Consider the following 18,015-nt stretch of genomic DNA (forward strand, 5'->3'; position numbering starts at 1 on the left):
CGCATCGCTCCTTCACGCGCTCCACTATTTCCCGCCTGCAGTGACTGTCACAGGATTGCGCTCCGTTCGTCTCACTGACATTTTTTGAGCAGCTGATGTGTGATCTCTCCTTAGTACTCGTGACCATTAATGCTAAAGTGAAGTAGTTTTACTTTTCTGTATTTTTTCAATGGCTCTCGGTCATACCAATGACATTACCTGAGCAGTCGAAGGCTGGTCATTTATTGCATGGACGGAGCAAAAATGTAAGTGTCTAAAGCATATGCACAGTTCCATTGAATGAGAAATGTGTTTTGACAATGTTGTTAAACCAAATGTACGAAGGAAACTGTTAAAATAACCACAGCTTTAACAACAACCTTGAAATAAGAGCGCAAGGTTTATCTGATAATCAGATGCATGAAAGTAGTGTTTTTTTTTATCTTGGCTTACATAAATTTCTACATATGCCATGGCATGCCATAGCATCATTAAACTAGCATCTAACAGTGGACAAAAGTGTTTTTTTCTCTAACCTATGGTTCTGTAACCATAAAGGCTGCTGTAATTTGCCCCCTGACTAAGCATTTAAAGAATTTAGGGTAAGCATTTAAATAATCCTGTGAATGCACTTAAAGAATGCAGAATCGAATCGTTAATCGAATCGAATGTGGATGAATCAAATTTAATTGTGAATCGAATCGAATTGAATCGTTCTGAATTTGCAAAAATCGTTCTTGAATTTAATCGAAAACCTATGAATCGTGAATCGAATCGATTCGCTGTCTACCCAAAGATTCACAGCCCTACTACAGCCCCATTGACGCCGTCTGCCAATGCATTGATGAAAAAACTGAAGTCATTGCATTTGGAAACAAAGATGAAGTTCTCAAGGTGAATGCATACCTTGAATCTAGGGGTCAAACAACTAAAAAAATCAAGTCAAGAATCTTGGTGTGATTCTGGAGACAGACCTTAGTTTCAGTAGTCATGTCAAAGCAGTAACTAAATCAGCATACTATCATCTCAAAAACATTGCAAGAATTAGATGTTTTGTTTCCAGTCAAGACTTGCAGAAACTTGTTCATGCCTTTATCACCAGCAGGTGAGAGAGGCGGGGCATATAGGACCTACAATAATGTACAGTATTTGAAAAATAATGTTTTTTTTGAGCATTAAAGCATGTCAATATATTCTGTTACACCAAATACACAAAATAATGATCTTTAAAAAAGCATCATATGACCCCTTTAATTTTATGAAAATGAGATAAAGAAGTTTTCGCACTGAAAGAGAAGTGATCTCGTGCTCATAGAATTAAGACGTGCCAGGCTATATCTGCAGCTAATCTAAATATAAAGCAGAATGAACTGAAACGTTAAGACAATAAATAAATAAAATTTATGAATGATGCAGTGCTAATTGACATATCATTTATTACAGTACAGAAACTATAAAGTATATTTTCTACCTTATTCTGTGCAGAAAATTGAAATAATTGTTTGTGGATGAAATGTGCTATATAAATAAACTTGCCTTGCCTAATTGCTTGTGGTGATTGGTTTAATTTAAGTATTTAACGTAAGCCAGTACAGATATATTTAATAAGGTGTTTATAAAAATTGCCCTCAAAAAGTTTTAAAAAATGTCCCTGTAAATAAATTCCAAATATTGCTTCTTAATGGAAGAGTTCATTTTTGACTGTGCACTGCACACTAAAGCTGAAACAACATGTTTTCTTTTTTTCTAAACATTAAAAATGCTAAACATGTTCAATACCAAATCCTATGTGTTACTGTAGAGTGATGAGCCCCTGACTCCAGCCGCAGGATCAGCGGTGAGTTCTGGTGGTGCCAAGCCCGAGGCATCCCGTGGAAATGGTCTTTTACCTGGAGGAGGAGGTCTGATGGAGGAGATGAGCGCCCTGCTGGCCAGGAGGTGAACTGTGTGCTTTATCTGTCTCTAATGCCAGAATGGTTGCAGTGATAGAAGCAGGGCCTAGCCCTAACTTACTAATAAAAAGTTCTGTTTTTGAGATTATCAGAATGTTGTATCATATCCAGTAATGTAATGAAATTTAAGAATGCACCATTGTTTTGATACAGGAGAAGAATTGCTGACAAGGGATCATCACCAGAGCCTGAGCAGAAAGCTGTGAGTTAATAGTGTTTCTTTCAGCTGTATGCAGTCTCTGATTAAATCTGTACATATAGACTACTTTTAATGTAACTTATTGATATGATCATACCCTTCATGTGACTGATTTTCAGATTGATTATCTTTTTATTTTTCTATCAGGATGACATTGAGGCTACCATAACTCCAAAAGTGTCAGCCTGTAGCACACCAGGTAAGTGGGGAGTGCTAAAAACAAATGATAAAATGCAGCTAACCACATAATAATGCTCCATAAGTATCATTAGGTTAGTCAAATGAATGGGGTAACATTTAAAAACGGAGGTGAAAATGTTTCCCATGCCTTTTTTTGTTGTTCACTTATGTGGCTAATACTAATGCAGCATTTGGCAACCCCTCTTTTCCTGTTCAATCAGTGTAATCTCAATAAATTAGCATGTTGTTGAGCCTGTGGAGTTCAAGAAATCTTTATTTCTATGAAATAAATTCCACTTATGATTTTTATTTTTTAAACATTTAATTTTGTTGTTCAGTGTACAGTCTGGGCCTCAAAGCAATACCATAGCTTTTATGTGAAATAAGACTGCAAATATAATCAAATGTAACATTCATTGCTTTTTTTTTTTTTTTCACAGATATGCCCAGAAAGCCTTGGGAGAGGACAAACACCATGAATGGTAGCAAATCACCAGTCATTGGAAGGTAATAATTTGCATGAATCAGTGTGTGCATTATACCTCCACCACTTCATAATGCCTTTTGAAGAAAATGTCCAGCTTTTGGGATCTAAATCTTCAGCAGGTCCCGTTTTTCTCAAAGCTAATTTGAATTATTGTTGCTTCGACTGCTTTGCATCACATGCTTGCGGCCGGGGGCCCCTCACAATTGCATGTCAGAATGCAGGCAGTCGGATCCCGTGCTTGACATCACTAAAGCACAGTGCTGTTGCTTCTCATCAGATCAGTGTGTACCAGAGCCGTTCAGCATTTTTTGAAGGATTTGCTTATTCTTTTTTGCTTAGTATATGCCATTCTTTCGGGCATTTGCATATACAGTTATACAAATGGTTGAAGCACTTTTCAGTAGGGCTACACTGAAATAGAAATATTTCTCCTTTGGAATCAGTGCGTTTAGAAGATTACTATAGTTCAGATCCATGCTGTTGACCTGACCTGGTTAGTCTCTTTACTCTCACAGACGGGATGCACCATGGAGAAATCAGATGGGTACTGACAAGTACTATGATTCCTTAAACAGGTATAAGAGACTAGTTTGAGAACTCTTTCTAGACTTTGTTTGCTGAGAGTGCTCTCTAAATAGGATAAGGGTTGCTGCAGTGATTGTCTACAGTTATTCTTTTTTTTTTAATACACAAATATTCCGCTGTTGCCAACAATATAATCACCATGAAATGGCACGAATAAAATGCTTTATGCTTTTCAAAATTGTTGCTGCTGTTGCTATATATTATATATATTTAATATTTGGGTGTTTCTTCAACTTTGAAAACTTTGATTCTATGGCACCGCATCTGAGGGACAGTGGTAATTTGTGTAATTTGGGCTTTTTTTTCTTCCAAAAAGTATTACTTTTATTCAGCAAGGATGCCTTTAAAATGATTAAGTGACAGTAAAGACTTTTACATGGTTAGTTTCCACAAAAACATTAAACGGAACAATTGTTTTCAACATTGATAATAATAAGAATGTGTTTGAATGATTTCTGAAGTTCTATGTGACACTGAAGACTGGTGTAATTGCTGGCGAAAATTCAGCTATAAATTCCATGTTAAATTATATTTTAAAAGAAAAAGTATTTTTACTGTATTTTTGATCAAATAAATGCAGCTTTGATGAGCATAGGATTTTTTAAAAAAAACATTAAAAAAACTTTTGAATGTTAATGTTAAAAATATGTAAATGATAAAAATCTTAAAAATGATTTATAATTATTTCACTTGTATAGATTAACCATAGTTCTTAGTGTAATAATACATGATGGATTTTCATGATTAAAAAGTGAAAGTCTGCATCTTGGATGAGAGTAAAACAATAAAATATATACATATAAGGCATTTGAAACGTAATAAACTAAGCAATAATAAATAAAAAAATGTCAAAGTCATTTTAAATATGATCTTCATGTGAAAAAGAGAAGGAAATCTGTTTATTTTAATAACAGTCAATCACCCCATTACATAAAGTGCCCATAGTTACAGAGAAACACATTTGAATTGTTGTTCTTATTGAGAAATGGAATGAAGGATTGAATGATTATTAGAGCGTCCTGATAAATTCCGCAGTGCTAGATGTCGTCAGAGGTCATGCAGTATCAGAAAGCTGGAGCTTTTGTCCACTCTTGCCAATTTGCCACCTGGCTCCAAAGATAACCCACTTCCCCCCTCCCCTACAAATGTGCATTTAATGTAGTTTATCCTGCCAAGAAAGGAAGTTATCCTCTCACTCTGAATGCAGAAAGCTTTGATACAAAGACTTGTATCTCACACATAACTTTTGCTTTGTAATGTGTTTCTCTCTGTAATCTGTGTCATAATGTTCTTATCCGCTTGACTTCTACTTCCTTTCTGCACAAGGCAACCCACAGTTCGGCATTCATTTCTTTCCCGATGGGATAGATAAAGCGTCATTTCCCTCGCTTCCCATGTTCCACCCTATGGTGATTATTGTGTTGGCAATAGTTTCCGGTCTGATTCGGCTACAGACAAGCATGAGAGTGATACGGCTGCTGCATTGTGTGTTTTGAAGTGTGGATGGTGTCTCAAGCTGTGTTTTTTTGGTTTGCTGTGCTTTGAAATGGTTTCTATTTAAGGCTGACTTTACAAATGTGTTGGTTTTGATGAATTTGCAGCTCCTTACAAGGAAATACAATTCCCATGGTGCTCATTTTCATGTCACCCAGTTATGCATATATATCTGGATGTGTGTATTTCCTTTGCGGTACAGTGGTTTCAAATACCTGGAATCTGAAATACCTTGCATTTTCCTCACACAAATTTATCCCATGTCAATGCTGTGTTTATTCTTTGAATCACCAATTGTGATTGAACCGTGTTGATTTGAAATGACTTTTAACGTGTGTCACTAAACTTCTGCCTTGCATCTTGACTGCACAGTGACTAAAGTTTCTTTGCTTCACACCATTTCTTTTCTCCGTAAGACCAAGGTCTACACCAACTCCTACCGGATCCATAAGTGCCAATGGGGTGCCAACAGAAGCTCTTGACTACGACAGATTGAAACAGGTACTTCTCAAAATTTGAGAAGAACTGAAACTCATTTAACCTTTTAGCCCTTACGGGTGTGATAGAGGGGCTGTACACTTCCTCAATATGTTAGCAAAGTCTTGCCAAAGCTAGTGGTACAATTTCTCGTTTTTTTCCTCATTTGAAAAAACGTGTTTGGTATTACAGCACTTCCTAAAAAACAAGGGAGAAATACTGGTTGACTGCACAGTTAGGCTTTTGTGGGTGTGTACAATTATAGTCCTCTCTACAAAGGCAATACCTCCCTTCTGTATGAATGAGCATGTTAGATATGAAAGGCATATGAAGGGAGTCTTACTTATCAGAGGACACAGTTACTGTTAGACGCTCAGCTCTGTCTGCTTTACTCTAGCTTTGCCCAGAGAATGTTTTAGTGAAGAATTACTTATAGCAGCTCTAATTAAAGTGACTGAGTATTGATGTTATAACATACACCTACTCATCTAGTCCTCGTCATTTAAACGGCCAAAGCCAAGTGCATTTGATATAACAGCTTATATTAAAAACCCATAGCATAGGTTTTTTTTTTTTACTTGTCACAGTATCATGGTAACTAATTTCTCTTCTCTAGTGTATATATTATCATCTAATATGCAATATTACTGTTACTGACAAGAAAACAGTTCAGTGACATGCACTTATAAGTTGCTTGACTACTTTTGATTTGTGGAGTATTATAAATAATATTCTAATCTAATTACAAATGTATTGCTTTGCTTTTTAGGACATTCTAGAGGAGATGAGGAAGGAACTATCGAAGCTGAAAGAAGAACTTATTGATGGTAACATATTATTGCGTTGTATTACCACTAATGTATGATGCACATTTAGCTTTTTAATACATTAGAAATATGAAAATACTTGACCCTAACAGTCAAGAGTTTGGATACATTTGACTGAATTTGTTTCTTATGATCTTAAAAACTTTTTTTAATGGTTAAACTATTGATTTAATATTATTATTTATTAATTAATAATCTTATTTTATATTTCATAATATTTGAAAAATAACAATTTATTTCCCTAATTTCCTATGTTCCGCCCTATGGTGATTATGTTGGCAATGTTATTTATTTATTGATTGATTCATTCATTCATTAAAATAAAAATGTCTTTACAAAATTTTAGTAAACGTAAAAATAAAAGAGCTGGAATGGATGGTGAAGGAAAAGTATAAGTATAAGGTGTAGCTAATAATAATAATAATGTATAATAATAATAATTATTATTATTATTTAAAAATTTTACTATTATTTTATACTGTACATGTTTTCAATTATTTATTTTTTTATACAAAAAAATTAATCTTTGCAAACTTTTAATTACAAATAAATGAGTAGGAATGGGTAATAACAAGTGACAAGTGTCCAGCATACAAAGGATGGCTTTTTTCGATTTATTTATTCGTTTTTGGTCACTACATGATTCCCTTTTTGTGTTCTTTTATGGTTTTAATGACTTTACCATGATTCTAACATATTTTAAATAGTAATAATGGATGAGTAGGCGTCTAAACCTTTGACTGTTAGTGTAAATAGAACTAAACTAGCAATCTGACCTGGACGGTTTCTAATTCCTTTGTCGTTTTTGTATTTTCAGCAATCAGGGAGGAGTTGGGCAAGTCAAACTCTGCATAGGAGAATGAGATGCACCTGTATTTTTAACCACAATCTGTCACTTCAGAGGTCAGCTTCAGTTTAAGACACTTTCTCAAAAGCAATGAAAATGGAAAATTACAGTTTTAACCAGTGGTGATCACAATAACCATGATAATTCGGAGGATCTGTTGAGTATGATGCCGGGACAGACATAAGTTTTGAGCGTGGGGGCACGGGAGGCGTAACAGCGAGAGGATAACCAGACGCCTCAAAGCGACGCCATACACCAAAAGCCCCGTCTTGAAGGGGGTCAGGACACAGTCTTAAGGAAGTGACTATCAGTATGCAATGGATGACTCTTACTGTGGAAAGAAAATGATGAAAAAAGACAAACTATTACTGAATTACATACTGTATTAACCATCGAAGAGTGAAATTGTAAATCAAGCAGATGACATTCATTCTACGGCACATCGTTTAGCAAAGGGCAGGCTTTGTTTATGAATTTAAAAGGTGGTGGTGGTGAAAATAAACATTATAACTGCAAGTCATTCAGTCAACATGTACGTCATGACCACATCAGGTAGCTTACTTGCTCTTTTGGTCGATTTTCATCATTATTCTTCTCTTTTCGAATGTGAATGCTCGACAGGCTGTCTCTAATGAGCCACTGTTATCGGTATACCTTCGTCTTGTGTGTTCACTAAGTGTTGGGAAAGATCACGAAGGACAATGCCTTTCTACTGTACATCATTGTAGCTCTCTACCAAAATCCTCTCAGCCAATCGAAGTTAAGGTTGACGTCAACGTCAGCTCAGACCGTATCTGTAGATAGTGCTAACCAGAAATACTAGGAACTTTTTTATTCACCGTAGGCTCTTTTCGTATTTCTTTCGATTTCAGTGCATGTCTTCTTATGATTGGTAAGGGAAAAATGGTTGCCACGAAAAATACTTTAGTTTTCAGTTCATAAGCAATAAGTGTAGCATTGTTGCATTTTTGGACTCTCTCTCTCCATTTCTTTTCTTTAATCGTCCACTCTGCCCTCAAACTGTGGGTGAATGACGTTCTCCATACGTATTCTCAAATTGCAGTTCGCAACGGACACCTCTTTATAGCCATAATAAATTTGCAGGGGTTTGACATCTTACTCATTTTACTTTATTTTGGGATGCGAAAGATCATGTATGGCTACTTATTCATTTTGCATGGGCTATTTACCAACTAAACAAGTCTGGAGTATCTAATGAGGGCCAAGCAGCACATCACAGCTTTTTGAATGGTTTTGGGATTTTTTAATTTTTAATTTTTCAGTCATTTATCATTAAACCTCTTTCTGCACACTGGAAGGCACTCGGCTGTGTTTTTCAGAGGGGCTTTATCTTCCAACACGGTTTTATTAGGGAACTTTATTGGGAAGTATGCTTTTTAAGACCATATGAAGTGTGATTATAGGCTGTGCGAATTTTGAGGAGATAACTGAGAACATGAATTTGTGACGTTCTCTCCGATCGGATTTTTCTTCGGTTATCCATTTCCCCACCGCCATGCTCACTTGTCAAACCTTTGTCATTTCTTTTCACTTAAAAAGCATCACTCGAAATAATCTCTCAAGGAATCAGAAAGTTTGTATAGAGTGTTTACAGCATTGATTGCACTTTAAAAACCCGTAGAAATTCAAATGATTCTATTGCTGGCAAGACGGCCGTCACTTTGTGATCGGCACTATCACCAAAGCTAAACCGTAATTCTCTAGAACGTCACAATCTCCTGATCCACCTTCGTTTCGACAACAAATAATTATTGTTGATTGGTCTTTAGGTTAAGCAGGTGAAATGTTTTGATCAGGGTTGATTCATTCCTGGATAAACCTGTTTGTGATCATCATGGTTTGTGCCTTGTTGGGAAGTTGCATTTGATATGTCAAGCGTATATATAGAGAGTATTAATTTAGGGCCTGCCATAACTTTATTCATTTGTTTTGCATTTTGCTTCAGTGAGTTGCAAAGGATGCTTTTACGATCTTTGTTTAAAATCAAACATGCATTCACATTCTTCTCTGTGTCATTTTTCTGTTGCATTACAGCGTGGTTTGTGTTACAGTTAAGACCATGTATGCTGGTGGGATCTGAGAAACTGATCTTTGTCCTCGTGGAAATCAGTTGAACAATATTAGCAAAAGGTTGATGGAGTTGTCAGCACATGGAGACTCGATTATGAGCAGACTGTGCTTGTTAGATTCAACTGAATGTCCTTGTAATGCAATTTTCTGTTTCCTTATCTTTCGATTTTATCGTTCATGTTGTACCATACTGTTTTCATTAGAAGTTTCTTACATGCTAGTTTTGTTTGAGCAAATTAAATAAAAATTGCAATACATTGCTGTTTGCATTTATTTCTGAATTTAAATGTGGAAATAACTTATGTGAAACTGATTACTACATCTGATTACCTCAATGTGATTGTAAACACTATATTAATGCGTTAAGATTATCTACTAAAACCTGAATCAAATGTAGTATAAATTGTCCACTTGACTTTGGAATGTACTAATTTACACCATGTTCAACATGACATTATTCCTCCTCGGTAGCAAATGCTGCTACTTTTGTTTGCTGCTGCTGTACGGTTCAGCTGTGGCAATTTACAGGAAGGCAGGACTGAACCAACACTGAAATTAAATAAGAGCATTACACAAACAGCTACTGAACACTATACTACTCTTCAACAATCTACTACAGTATGAGCAGTTCAAGCATTGAGGTGCACAGTTCATGACACCTCCAGGATTAAGCATGTAAAGGCATTACTACTGTTCAGCTGAGGTCAAATTAAGCAATTCAACTTTGCAAAAACGGACACCGAGTAAGACTACATCTGCTGTGTGCCAACTCTTCAGCATACCCAAAGAAAGGCTGGTTTGTGATGAACAAGTTTGATTGGTGAATAACACTACAAATGTTGAACTTTTTGTAAATTACTTTATTGTAAATTATGCATCGTTTTGTAAAAATCTTGTAATTATATCAATTGTATTTAAAAATAGGATTTCTACTAAACAAATCTAATTGCAATAATTTACAATTTATGGTAATTGTACTGTACTTTACAACAATGGAGTTCACAAGATTAAAATGTTCACTAAATGTAACGTTAGATGTGGTCTATACATAAAATATAAATTCACATTTTAATAGCCTGTGGCATTAATTTTCATAGTTTTTTAAAGAACGGTTTGCTACATTTACATAAAGTATTTTAAAATAAAAACGTTCTTCTGTTTTATGTAGAAATACCTTTAAATCAACATTTCAAGTTAGAAATAGGCGGTTAAGAGTATATTTATGAACCGTAGTCAGTTTTAGTGATTACTTTATGTATTTTAAAAGCATTAAGTTACCCTCCAATGCGCACTTCTAAAAAAAAAAAACAAATCTTAAGTTATTAGCGTCTCTTCCGGTTTATTAAATATTCTGTTGACCCTTTCTATGCCTCGACCCATCACTAACCAACTAGAATTAGCATTTTTTAAAGAAACTTTTCGCGTTTACAAGCACAACGTATGACGTCTGCTGTCCATCCTCTCTTCTCATCATATCTCACTGATCATCAACATCAACTGTCTCGCCAGGACACAGGACTCCATTTTGTAAAATCCGATCCCCTCGAGCCCAAATGCCTCGCCTCCAATCAACGCTCATGTAAACCCCATCGCCGTCCAATCAGAAAATTCAAAAATTTTAAAACAGGCCATCCCAGCCAATCAGAGAGCTTCCCGCCCTCAAGGACGCTGGTAGGTTGAGCGGTCACAGAGGGAGGAACGAATTCAGAGCGGGGGCCAGTGTTTTTAAAACAATATTCTTTATTTTATGAAGTTCCGTGGATAAGCTTTAGAGATTTTTAAGATATTAAGATCGACTCTAGGTAAGAAAATCTTAACCAATTCACTTTGCATGTTTTTTGTTTTTGTATGGGAATGTGTATCTTGTGACTGCGTAGCTAACGGTAAAGAACTAGATCAGCGCTCAGTCTGCCCTCAGCTCTGCTTTTATGAAGTAACTAAACATAATGTATTGCTATTAACGGTCACTAGCTCTATCTGCATGTAATATACTATTTTAAACTCTTTATTTATGTAAATAGTACCACTGTTTGTCGTTGTTTTGGTATTTGACTTAATAACCCGGTTTCCAGCCGGCTCGTTGCACAGGAAACTTGGGCTCGGCGCGCATTTATTGTCCTCTAACACAGCTCGACTGTTTTTCCTCACGACTTCTTCTTTCTTTTTTTCTTTTTTGTGTAGTTAAAATTATCATTTATATCGGACCTTTCAGTTTCATTATTCTGTATGTCCACGAAAGTGCAAGTGACTCCTTCCACTCTTGCGCAGAATAGTCACGTTTAATGGTAACTTAATTTGACTCTGTGTCTTGGCAGTACGTTTGTGTTTAATACACTATTCGTTCATTATAACCGTTGATTTTTTTGTGTGTGTGTGTCCCTTGTTTATTAACACTGATTTAATGCTGCTGTTTATGAGCCTCTCTCGCATGCGGACTGACAATGGTTTGAATACATGACGTTTTCCCTCCATTCCTGTCATTCTTTTGCTGTGTTAAAGGAGCAGCATGTGAGTCTGCTCTGGGTGCTTTTGCATTACATGAAAGAACAATGAGACACAATAACTATTTAATTTATCATATTTCTAATAAATAATCCAGAATTTATATTATGTCCGCCATAGCTAATGTATTATATTCGTTGGTTTAATAATGTAAATTGTAAAAATCATAAATGTGGTAATTGTTGGAAATACTGTTGATTTAAAAAGTAAAGTAAGATTTTCTGTCTTAAGTTTTACTGTGAATCGATGTTGGTAGTGATAGTAAAGTGCGCGTGTCGTCGTGTGCCCCCTCATTTGCATAACAAAAGCAGCAGGCTGCGCCCACTCACATTCGCTCAGTTTAAGTCTTTTGCTCTAGTTTCACTTCAACTCTCTGGAAGTGCATGGGATTTCTGCAGTGCTGGACTTCATCTCAGTGTTGGGTGTGTGTCTGTGATCTGGTTCAGGAATGTCTGGAATGTGTTTCATTGGATTAGATGGTTTTAGGGTAGATGGCTTATGTTTTTATGATCAGTACTTTACATATGGTTTCAATATGATTTTTTGGGTGTTTCCTGTAATGGAGAGTGTCTGCTTATAAAGTGCTTCTAGATGTGTGAGCAGAACTTTTAGCTTGTTTCTGGCCTTGCCTAAGTGCCAAAATCATATAATGTTTTGGTGAGTCTTTTGCTCTAGTTTCACTTCAACTCTCTGGAAGTGCATGGGATTTCTGCAGTGCTGGACTTCATCTCAGTGTTGGGTGTGTGTCTGTGATCTGGTTCTGGAATGTGTTTCATTGGATTAGATGGTTTTAGGGTAGATGGCTTATGTTTTTATGATCAGTACTTTACATATGGTTTCAATATGATTTTTTGGGTGTTTCCTGTAATGGAGAGTGTCTGCTTATAAAGTGCTTCTAGATGTGTGAGCAGAACTTTTAGCTTGTTTCTGGCCTTGCCTAAGTGCCAAAATCATATAATGTTTTGGTGGTGGTGTTTGGTCTTTACAACAGAATTTCTTTGTAAGCATTCTTTAAACATCTTTTTTTTTTTTTTTAATCAGTATCAAGCGTTACTGTCTTTCAGTTTTGAAGTGGTAGTTTGTTAAAAATTGAAATTTAGACACTAACTTTATTTATTTATTTTTAGATTTTATGTTGGAATGTCTAATAAGTGATATCCAGAAGCATTTTTATTATTTAGACACTATAACCCAGTAATTGTTAGACTGCAACAATTAAAAAACTTATTCTGCATTTTGAATATGTTATTATTATTAGTGTTCAATTTATTATATATTATTATATTATTTAAGCATTCTATTTATGGAAAAACTTACAGTCTAAATGGTTGCAAGCATATTTTATATTTATAAATGTGTATTATTATTTATTTAGTGTCTTTGTTTTTGGGTTATTCAGCTTAAATTCTATTTTATTTGTTATTTTGAGAATGAATGTCTGTAAAAAGCTAAGTAATTATGCAAAAAAAAAAGTATTTTAATTATTTTATTTATTATTTTTACATTTAAACGCATAGTAGTGTAATGGTATTTTAGGGCAATATTCTGTAAAGATGCACCAGATGGTGCCAATTATGTGTAGATCCAAAAATTAGAACCAGTTAAGTAGAGAAGTGTGAATTTATAAACAAAAATACTTGTATTGGACTTTCTGTAGTGATTTTTATTTTTGGTCTGCATATGGATAATAAAAGTCATCTCATTGGCCAGAAGTTGTTGATACCCGTGTGATAGTAGAATCCCTCTCATAAAGGCCATTGAGAGCTCAACAATAGTGCTGGTGCAGAGAGTATAGTGTGGGTGTGTAATTCAGACCCATCAGCACTTCTGAGACGGCAGCTGACATCATCACTTCATTGTCATCAGGCCATGGACAGCTACTCTGGTGTTTCCCATTGAACGTGTTTGAAATATCACAGAGAATCTTTAAGTCTGTAAAGATAGATTACTGGTTTGTTTTGAAGGGACATGCAAATGCTCATGTGCATTAAGTTTATAAAGGTGAACTGTGTGTAAAAATACTTCGATCCCAGCGTAATATGCAGAGACAACTGTAAGCTATTCATATGTTAATTGTCCCAAAAAGTATAAACACAGGCCCTACCAAAACTCTTTTTGAGCATCTCAGGATCCCATTATGAGTTTTGTAGTTTGTCTTTGTAGTGGAAGACCTACTTTTGTTTTTTTGTAAAACCTGTCTGAGTGCTTGAACCAGTTGTAAAGTCAGTTTATGATGGTTATATTCAGTTATATTCATCACCAGTTGGTGATGCTTTTGGCACAGAGATTACACCCGTGACTTCATCTTTAAAGGCTGCATGCTGGGATACTATCATTAACGGAGTTGCTGTTGATGTATTTTGTTTCTAGTATGTCCTAATTTTCAGACTGTTACGTTTATTTAGTAGTTAGTTAAACAGGAAAGGCAATTATCTTGTGTTAATTGTTTTGTAGGTAAACGATGCCGACTGCAAGGTTTCAGATTGGAGATACTGTAATGGGCCGCTGGCCTGGCAGTAACCTTTATTATGAGGTCAAGGTGCTGAGTTATGACAACAAGACTCGGCTCTACACTGTCATCTACAAAGATGGTACTGAACTGGAGCTGAAGGAATCTGACATCACGGTATGAATGAATTTGAGAATCATTCAAAGAGCCTCTTGTGCCTCACTGGAAGCAAGAGCATCTGACCGTCTGTACAAATGAGTTTGCGTGATCAGTGACACAAATGTACTTATTTGATTGATTAGTAATGTCATAGTATTTCTTCAAATGTTTTAAAATCCTAAAGCTTAATTTCTAGGTTTTAAATCCAGTTATATCGATTTTTAATTAACTGACATTATGGTACAATAAGGAAACACTAGATGAAGTTGCGGTGTGGATGTTGTTTTCTTCATTGCAGAGTCTGACAATATTTAAGCAGGGCGGTTCACGCTCTCGGTCCAGATCCCGCTCTCGCTCACCGGGACGGCCTCGTCGCAGTCGTTCCCGTTCTCCAGCTAGGACGTCCCGCCAATCTTCCTCTCGCACCACAGATGTTCGCAAGGAAAAACTCAAAGAAGCATTGGAGGTCCGACTCACCCCTGTGGTAAAGAGACTTGTTTGCTAGGACAAAACAAACACAAACTCTTTATTTCTGTCTTTCTTTCTCTTTCTCTCACCCCCCTTCATGCTCTGTCTGATATTTAGCATGTTCAGGATGTCAAGTACATTAAAAACTTTAATATATAGTATCAAAAAAACATTAGTCCTTTCATATTAAGATTTAACAAGAATTTTGGTAAGATTTTTAGAACTTTTTAAAAGTCTCATGCTCACCAAGGCTGCATTTATATGATTAGAAATACAGTAAAAACTGTAAAATTCTGAAGTATTGTTACAATTTAAAGCAACTTTTAAATTAAACTATTTTTCTGTTTTAATATATTTTGAAATAAATTTTATTCCGGTTGATTACAAGTAAAGGAGTTTAATCTAATTTAAAGCAGTTAACTCAAGCATTTTAATGCTGTTAACTCATTTGTCTCTCCTCATGGGTTCACTTTATGTGTCCTTGACTGCGATCTGTTTCAGCCGGTGACACACGAGAACAATAGCAACAGCAAACATGAGAAGAAAGAGGAAAATAATACAGCTAATACAGCTTCCACAATCACTGAGGTATGAATACATCATGGATTCCCATTTCATTAATGTCTTAATCACTAGCTAGCAACAATAGAACTTTAATGTTTCCTGTCAGATGTTAGAAACTGCTGTAGTTAAGGCTGGAATGTCATGATGCATGCATGTTGTGCCTCTCATGTGTGACAGGAGCCCATTTAGTTGTGCACACAAAGCTAAAGCTGACTGTGGGCTCTGTTTAATCATACCCTCACATTTTTCAGCATGTTTCTGCTCATGGGACAATTGAATGGGCTTTACAAAGCATGACCAGATGGCTTAAGCTTTACACTAGTATGACTGTGTAATCCTAATGTTTCTTTTCTTGACTTGGACTGACGTTAAGATTGATTGCCACTGAAACTTTGTGCTCAAGCATGACACAACATACAAATATGTACATAAAAACACTTTTTTCATTGGATTCTTAACCTGGGAAGCAGTGGCTGTATTGGGGTTGTTCAAACGTTGGGGGTCTTTTATGCTCACCAAGACTGCATTAATTGGACAAAAATGCAGTAAAATATTGATCAAATTGAAAGTAACTTTACTGATTTTCTTTTAAATGTAATTTATTCTTGTGATGACAAAGCTGAATTTTCAGCAGCCGTTACTCCAGTCTGTAGTGTCACATGATCCTTCAGAAATCATTCTAGTATTTGTTGTTCACGAAACATTTCTTATTGTTTTAAATGTTGAAAACAGTTGTGATTTTTGTTTGAAATAGAAATCTTTTGTAACATAAATGTCTTTACTGTCACCTTTTACGCATCACTGCTGAATGAAAGTATTGATGTCTTTAAAAATATCTTTTGCATTTATTCTTTTTATGAATAAAGTATTCATATTTAGTATGCTCTCATTGAAATGTTCTAACAGGAGAAGACAGAGACTGAATCAGAGAACCAGGCAGGTGGGCGCTACAATTTACGGCGCAGGAAGGACCAGGGCGATGGCAAGACAGTAGAGTTGGAGCAAAAGACAGAGACGGAGACATTACCGCAAACTAAACCACCCACTGCCAGTGCCATCAAGACAACTGATCTGGAGTTCGGTGGAAGAGTTGGTGAGTCTTCTCAACAATTTAATGTGATTTTGGACTGTGTAGACATCCACAGCACAAACCTGATGCAAAATGTTGGTCTGAGCATATTAACACGTGAATTAACACGTTTGCTACAAACAAAAAGCTTTAAAAAAAGTAGAATATGGTCTCAAAGTCTACAACAAAGCAAGCAGGGAAATATTAATAATGAATTGTTATCAGAATATTGTGCATTTAAATGTGAATAGCTATTTACAGGATATTTAAAGTAAATCATAGGCTATGATTATCCATTCCCTCTTGTCTTTCAGGTGTGTTCTTCCTGATGTTTCTGTTGCCTGTGGCTGTGTTGGCATTGCTCATTCTCTGCGGGCAGAAGGATGCCAGTCTCCAGAGCTTCCCTCTTGAGCTCCCTGCCCTTCAGTCTCTCTGGGACTGTCAGGTCTTTGGCATCGTCCTGCTCTGGCTTCTCTTCCAGGCCGTTCTCTCCTTGCTCCCTGTCGGAAAGGTACTGTCACAATCACATGACTCCCCGTGACCCAGGATTAGGCACATGACCACATAACTCCATGGCTCTTGTTTCTGCTTTGCCTGTTAGCTGTAGTAAAGCAGGCTAGATTAGATTAATCACTATTGGTAGCATGCAGATAGAGAGCCTCGCTGGAAAACATCTGGTTTCATTTTCCAGCCTCTTAAGGGTAATTAAGATAGGATCTGAAAATTGCAGCACGTTTCCATGACTTTAAACAGATTATTTAAAGATGATTCCGGGTTTTTCAGAAATATAAAGGAGCTGATTGCCAAGCGATCATTTAATATTGAGTATGTTTGCGGACTTGTTTATGATAGGGCTGGTTTATTTCATATTTCATCTACTGCATAATATGTGACCCCAAGCAGAAAGATTTAGTTTGATGCATCACATCCATTCTCATCCAGACTAATCACACTATAACTATGTATTTTTATACAATTGCACAGCAACGTCACTACTTGATGCATTATTACAGACTTCAAAAAATACAACAGTTTTATATGTGGCTTATCCAGTCGTATTTTAATGTACTACTGCTTTTTGTTTTTAACTCGTGTTGCATAACATGAAACGGCTCTTTGCCAGACTTATTTTTTCATGAGTATTACTTTGGATTGTGTCTCTTTTGTTTAGAAAGTATTAGGGTCACTAGAACAACAGACGTTACTACATGGTTATGAAATATATAAAATATTTGAGAATCACTGTAGTATATCATAATGTAAGATTTTAGTTAAAATGATTGAAATATTATGAAAATCCTATGCTGCAAATGCAAAAATTAATATGTTAAACTTGTTTTTATCAAACATTCCAGAACTATACTGTTTGACTCACTGTTTTTGTTATGTTAGTAAATTATATATATTATAGTATTTCTTAATATTTTCAATTAGTTTTTGTTGTCATATTTTTACTTCATTTTTCACTTTTGTTATGTGTTTTTGCCATTTTAGGTTTTGATATCTGTTTAGCTTTAATTTATCTTTTATTTTCAACTTAACGAGTATAATAATAATAATGTAATAGTATAGTAAGTATAATATAATTAGTACTTAGTATTAATTTAGTTAATACTTTGTTTAATTTCTTTCTACCTTTCTAAGTAAAGTTTTTCATGTAATATTTTATTTTTGGTTTATTTCAGG

General features: G+C 35.5%; 2 protein-coding genes across 2 annotated transcripts in view; both read left to right on the plus strand.

Moving 5' to 3' along the window:
* The window catches only part of LOC107732354 (protein enabled homolog), an 82,202-nt gene extending 74,921 nt beyond the window's left edge, over nt 1-7,281 (plus strand). Inside the window, exons 8-15 of the mRNA XM_016543650.1 lie at nt 1,781-1,917; nt 2,085-2,133; nt 2,278-2,329; nt 2,751-2,817; nt 3,313-3,372; nt 5,293-5,377; nt 6,123-6,180; nt 6,998-7,281. Of these exons, the coding sequence (XP_016399136.1) occupies nt 1,781-1,917; nt 2,085-2,133; nt 2,278-2,329; nt 2,751-2,817; nt 3,313-3,372; nt 5,293-5,377; nt 6,123-6,180; nt 6,998-7,035 (546 nt within the window). The 3' untranslated portion in view covers nt 7,036-7,281. The remainder of the gene's footprint in view (nt 1-1,780; nt 1,918-2,084; nt 2,134-2,277; nt 2,330-2,750; nt 2,818-3,312; nt 3,373-5,292; nt 5,378-6,122; nt 6,181-6,997) is intronic.
* A 3,523-nt stretch (nt 7,282-10,804) lies between these two features.
* LOC107732420 (lamin-B receptor-like) overlaps nt 10,805-18,015 on the plus strand; it is a 16,505-nt gene continuing 9,294 nt past the window's right edge. The window contains exons 1-6 of the mRNA XM_016543754.1: nt 10,805-10,920; nt 14,075-14,246; nt 14,527-14,712; nt 15,198-15,284; nt 16,167-16,353; nt 16,644-16,840. Coding sequence (XP_016399240.1) covers nt 14,082-14,246; nt 14,527-14,712; nt 15,198-15,284; nt 16,167-16,353; nt 16,644-16,840 — 822 coding nt within the window. The 5' untranslated portion in view covers nt 10,805-10,920; nt 14,075-14,081. The remainder of the gene's footprint in view (nt 10,921-14,074; nt 14,247-14,526; nt 14,713-15,197; nt 15,285-16,166; nt 16,354-16,643; nt 16,841-18,015) is intronic.

Source organism: Sinocyclocheilus rhinocerous, unplaced genomic scaffold, assembly GCF_001515625.1.
Source record: "Sinocyclocheilus rhinocerous isolate Xijiao unplaced genomic scaffold, SAMN03320098_v1.1 scaffold68, whole genome shotgun sequence".
Lineage (NCBI taxonomy): Eukaryota > Metazoa > Chordata > Actinopteri > Cypriniformes > Cyprinidae > Sinocyclocheilus > Sinocyclocheilus rhinocerous.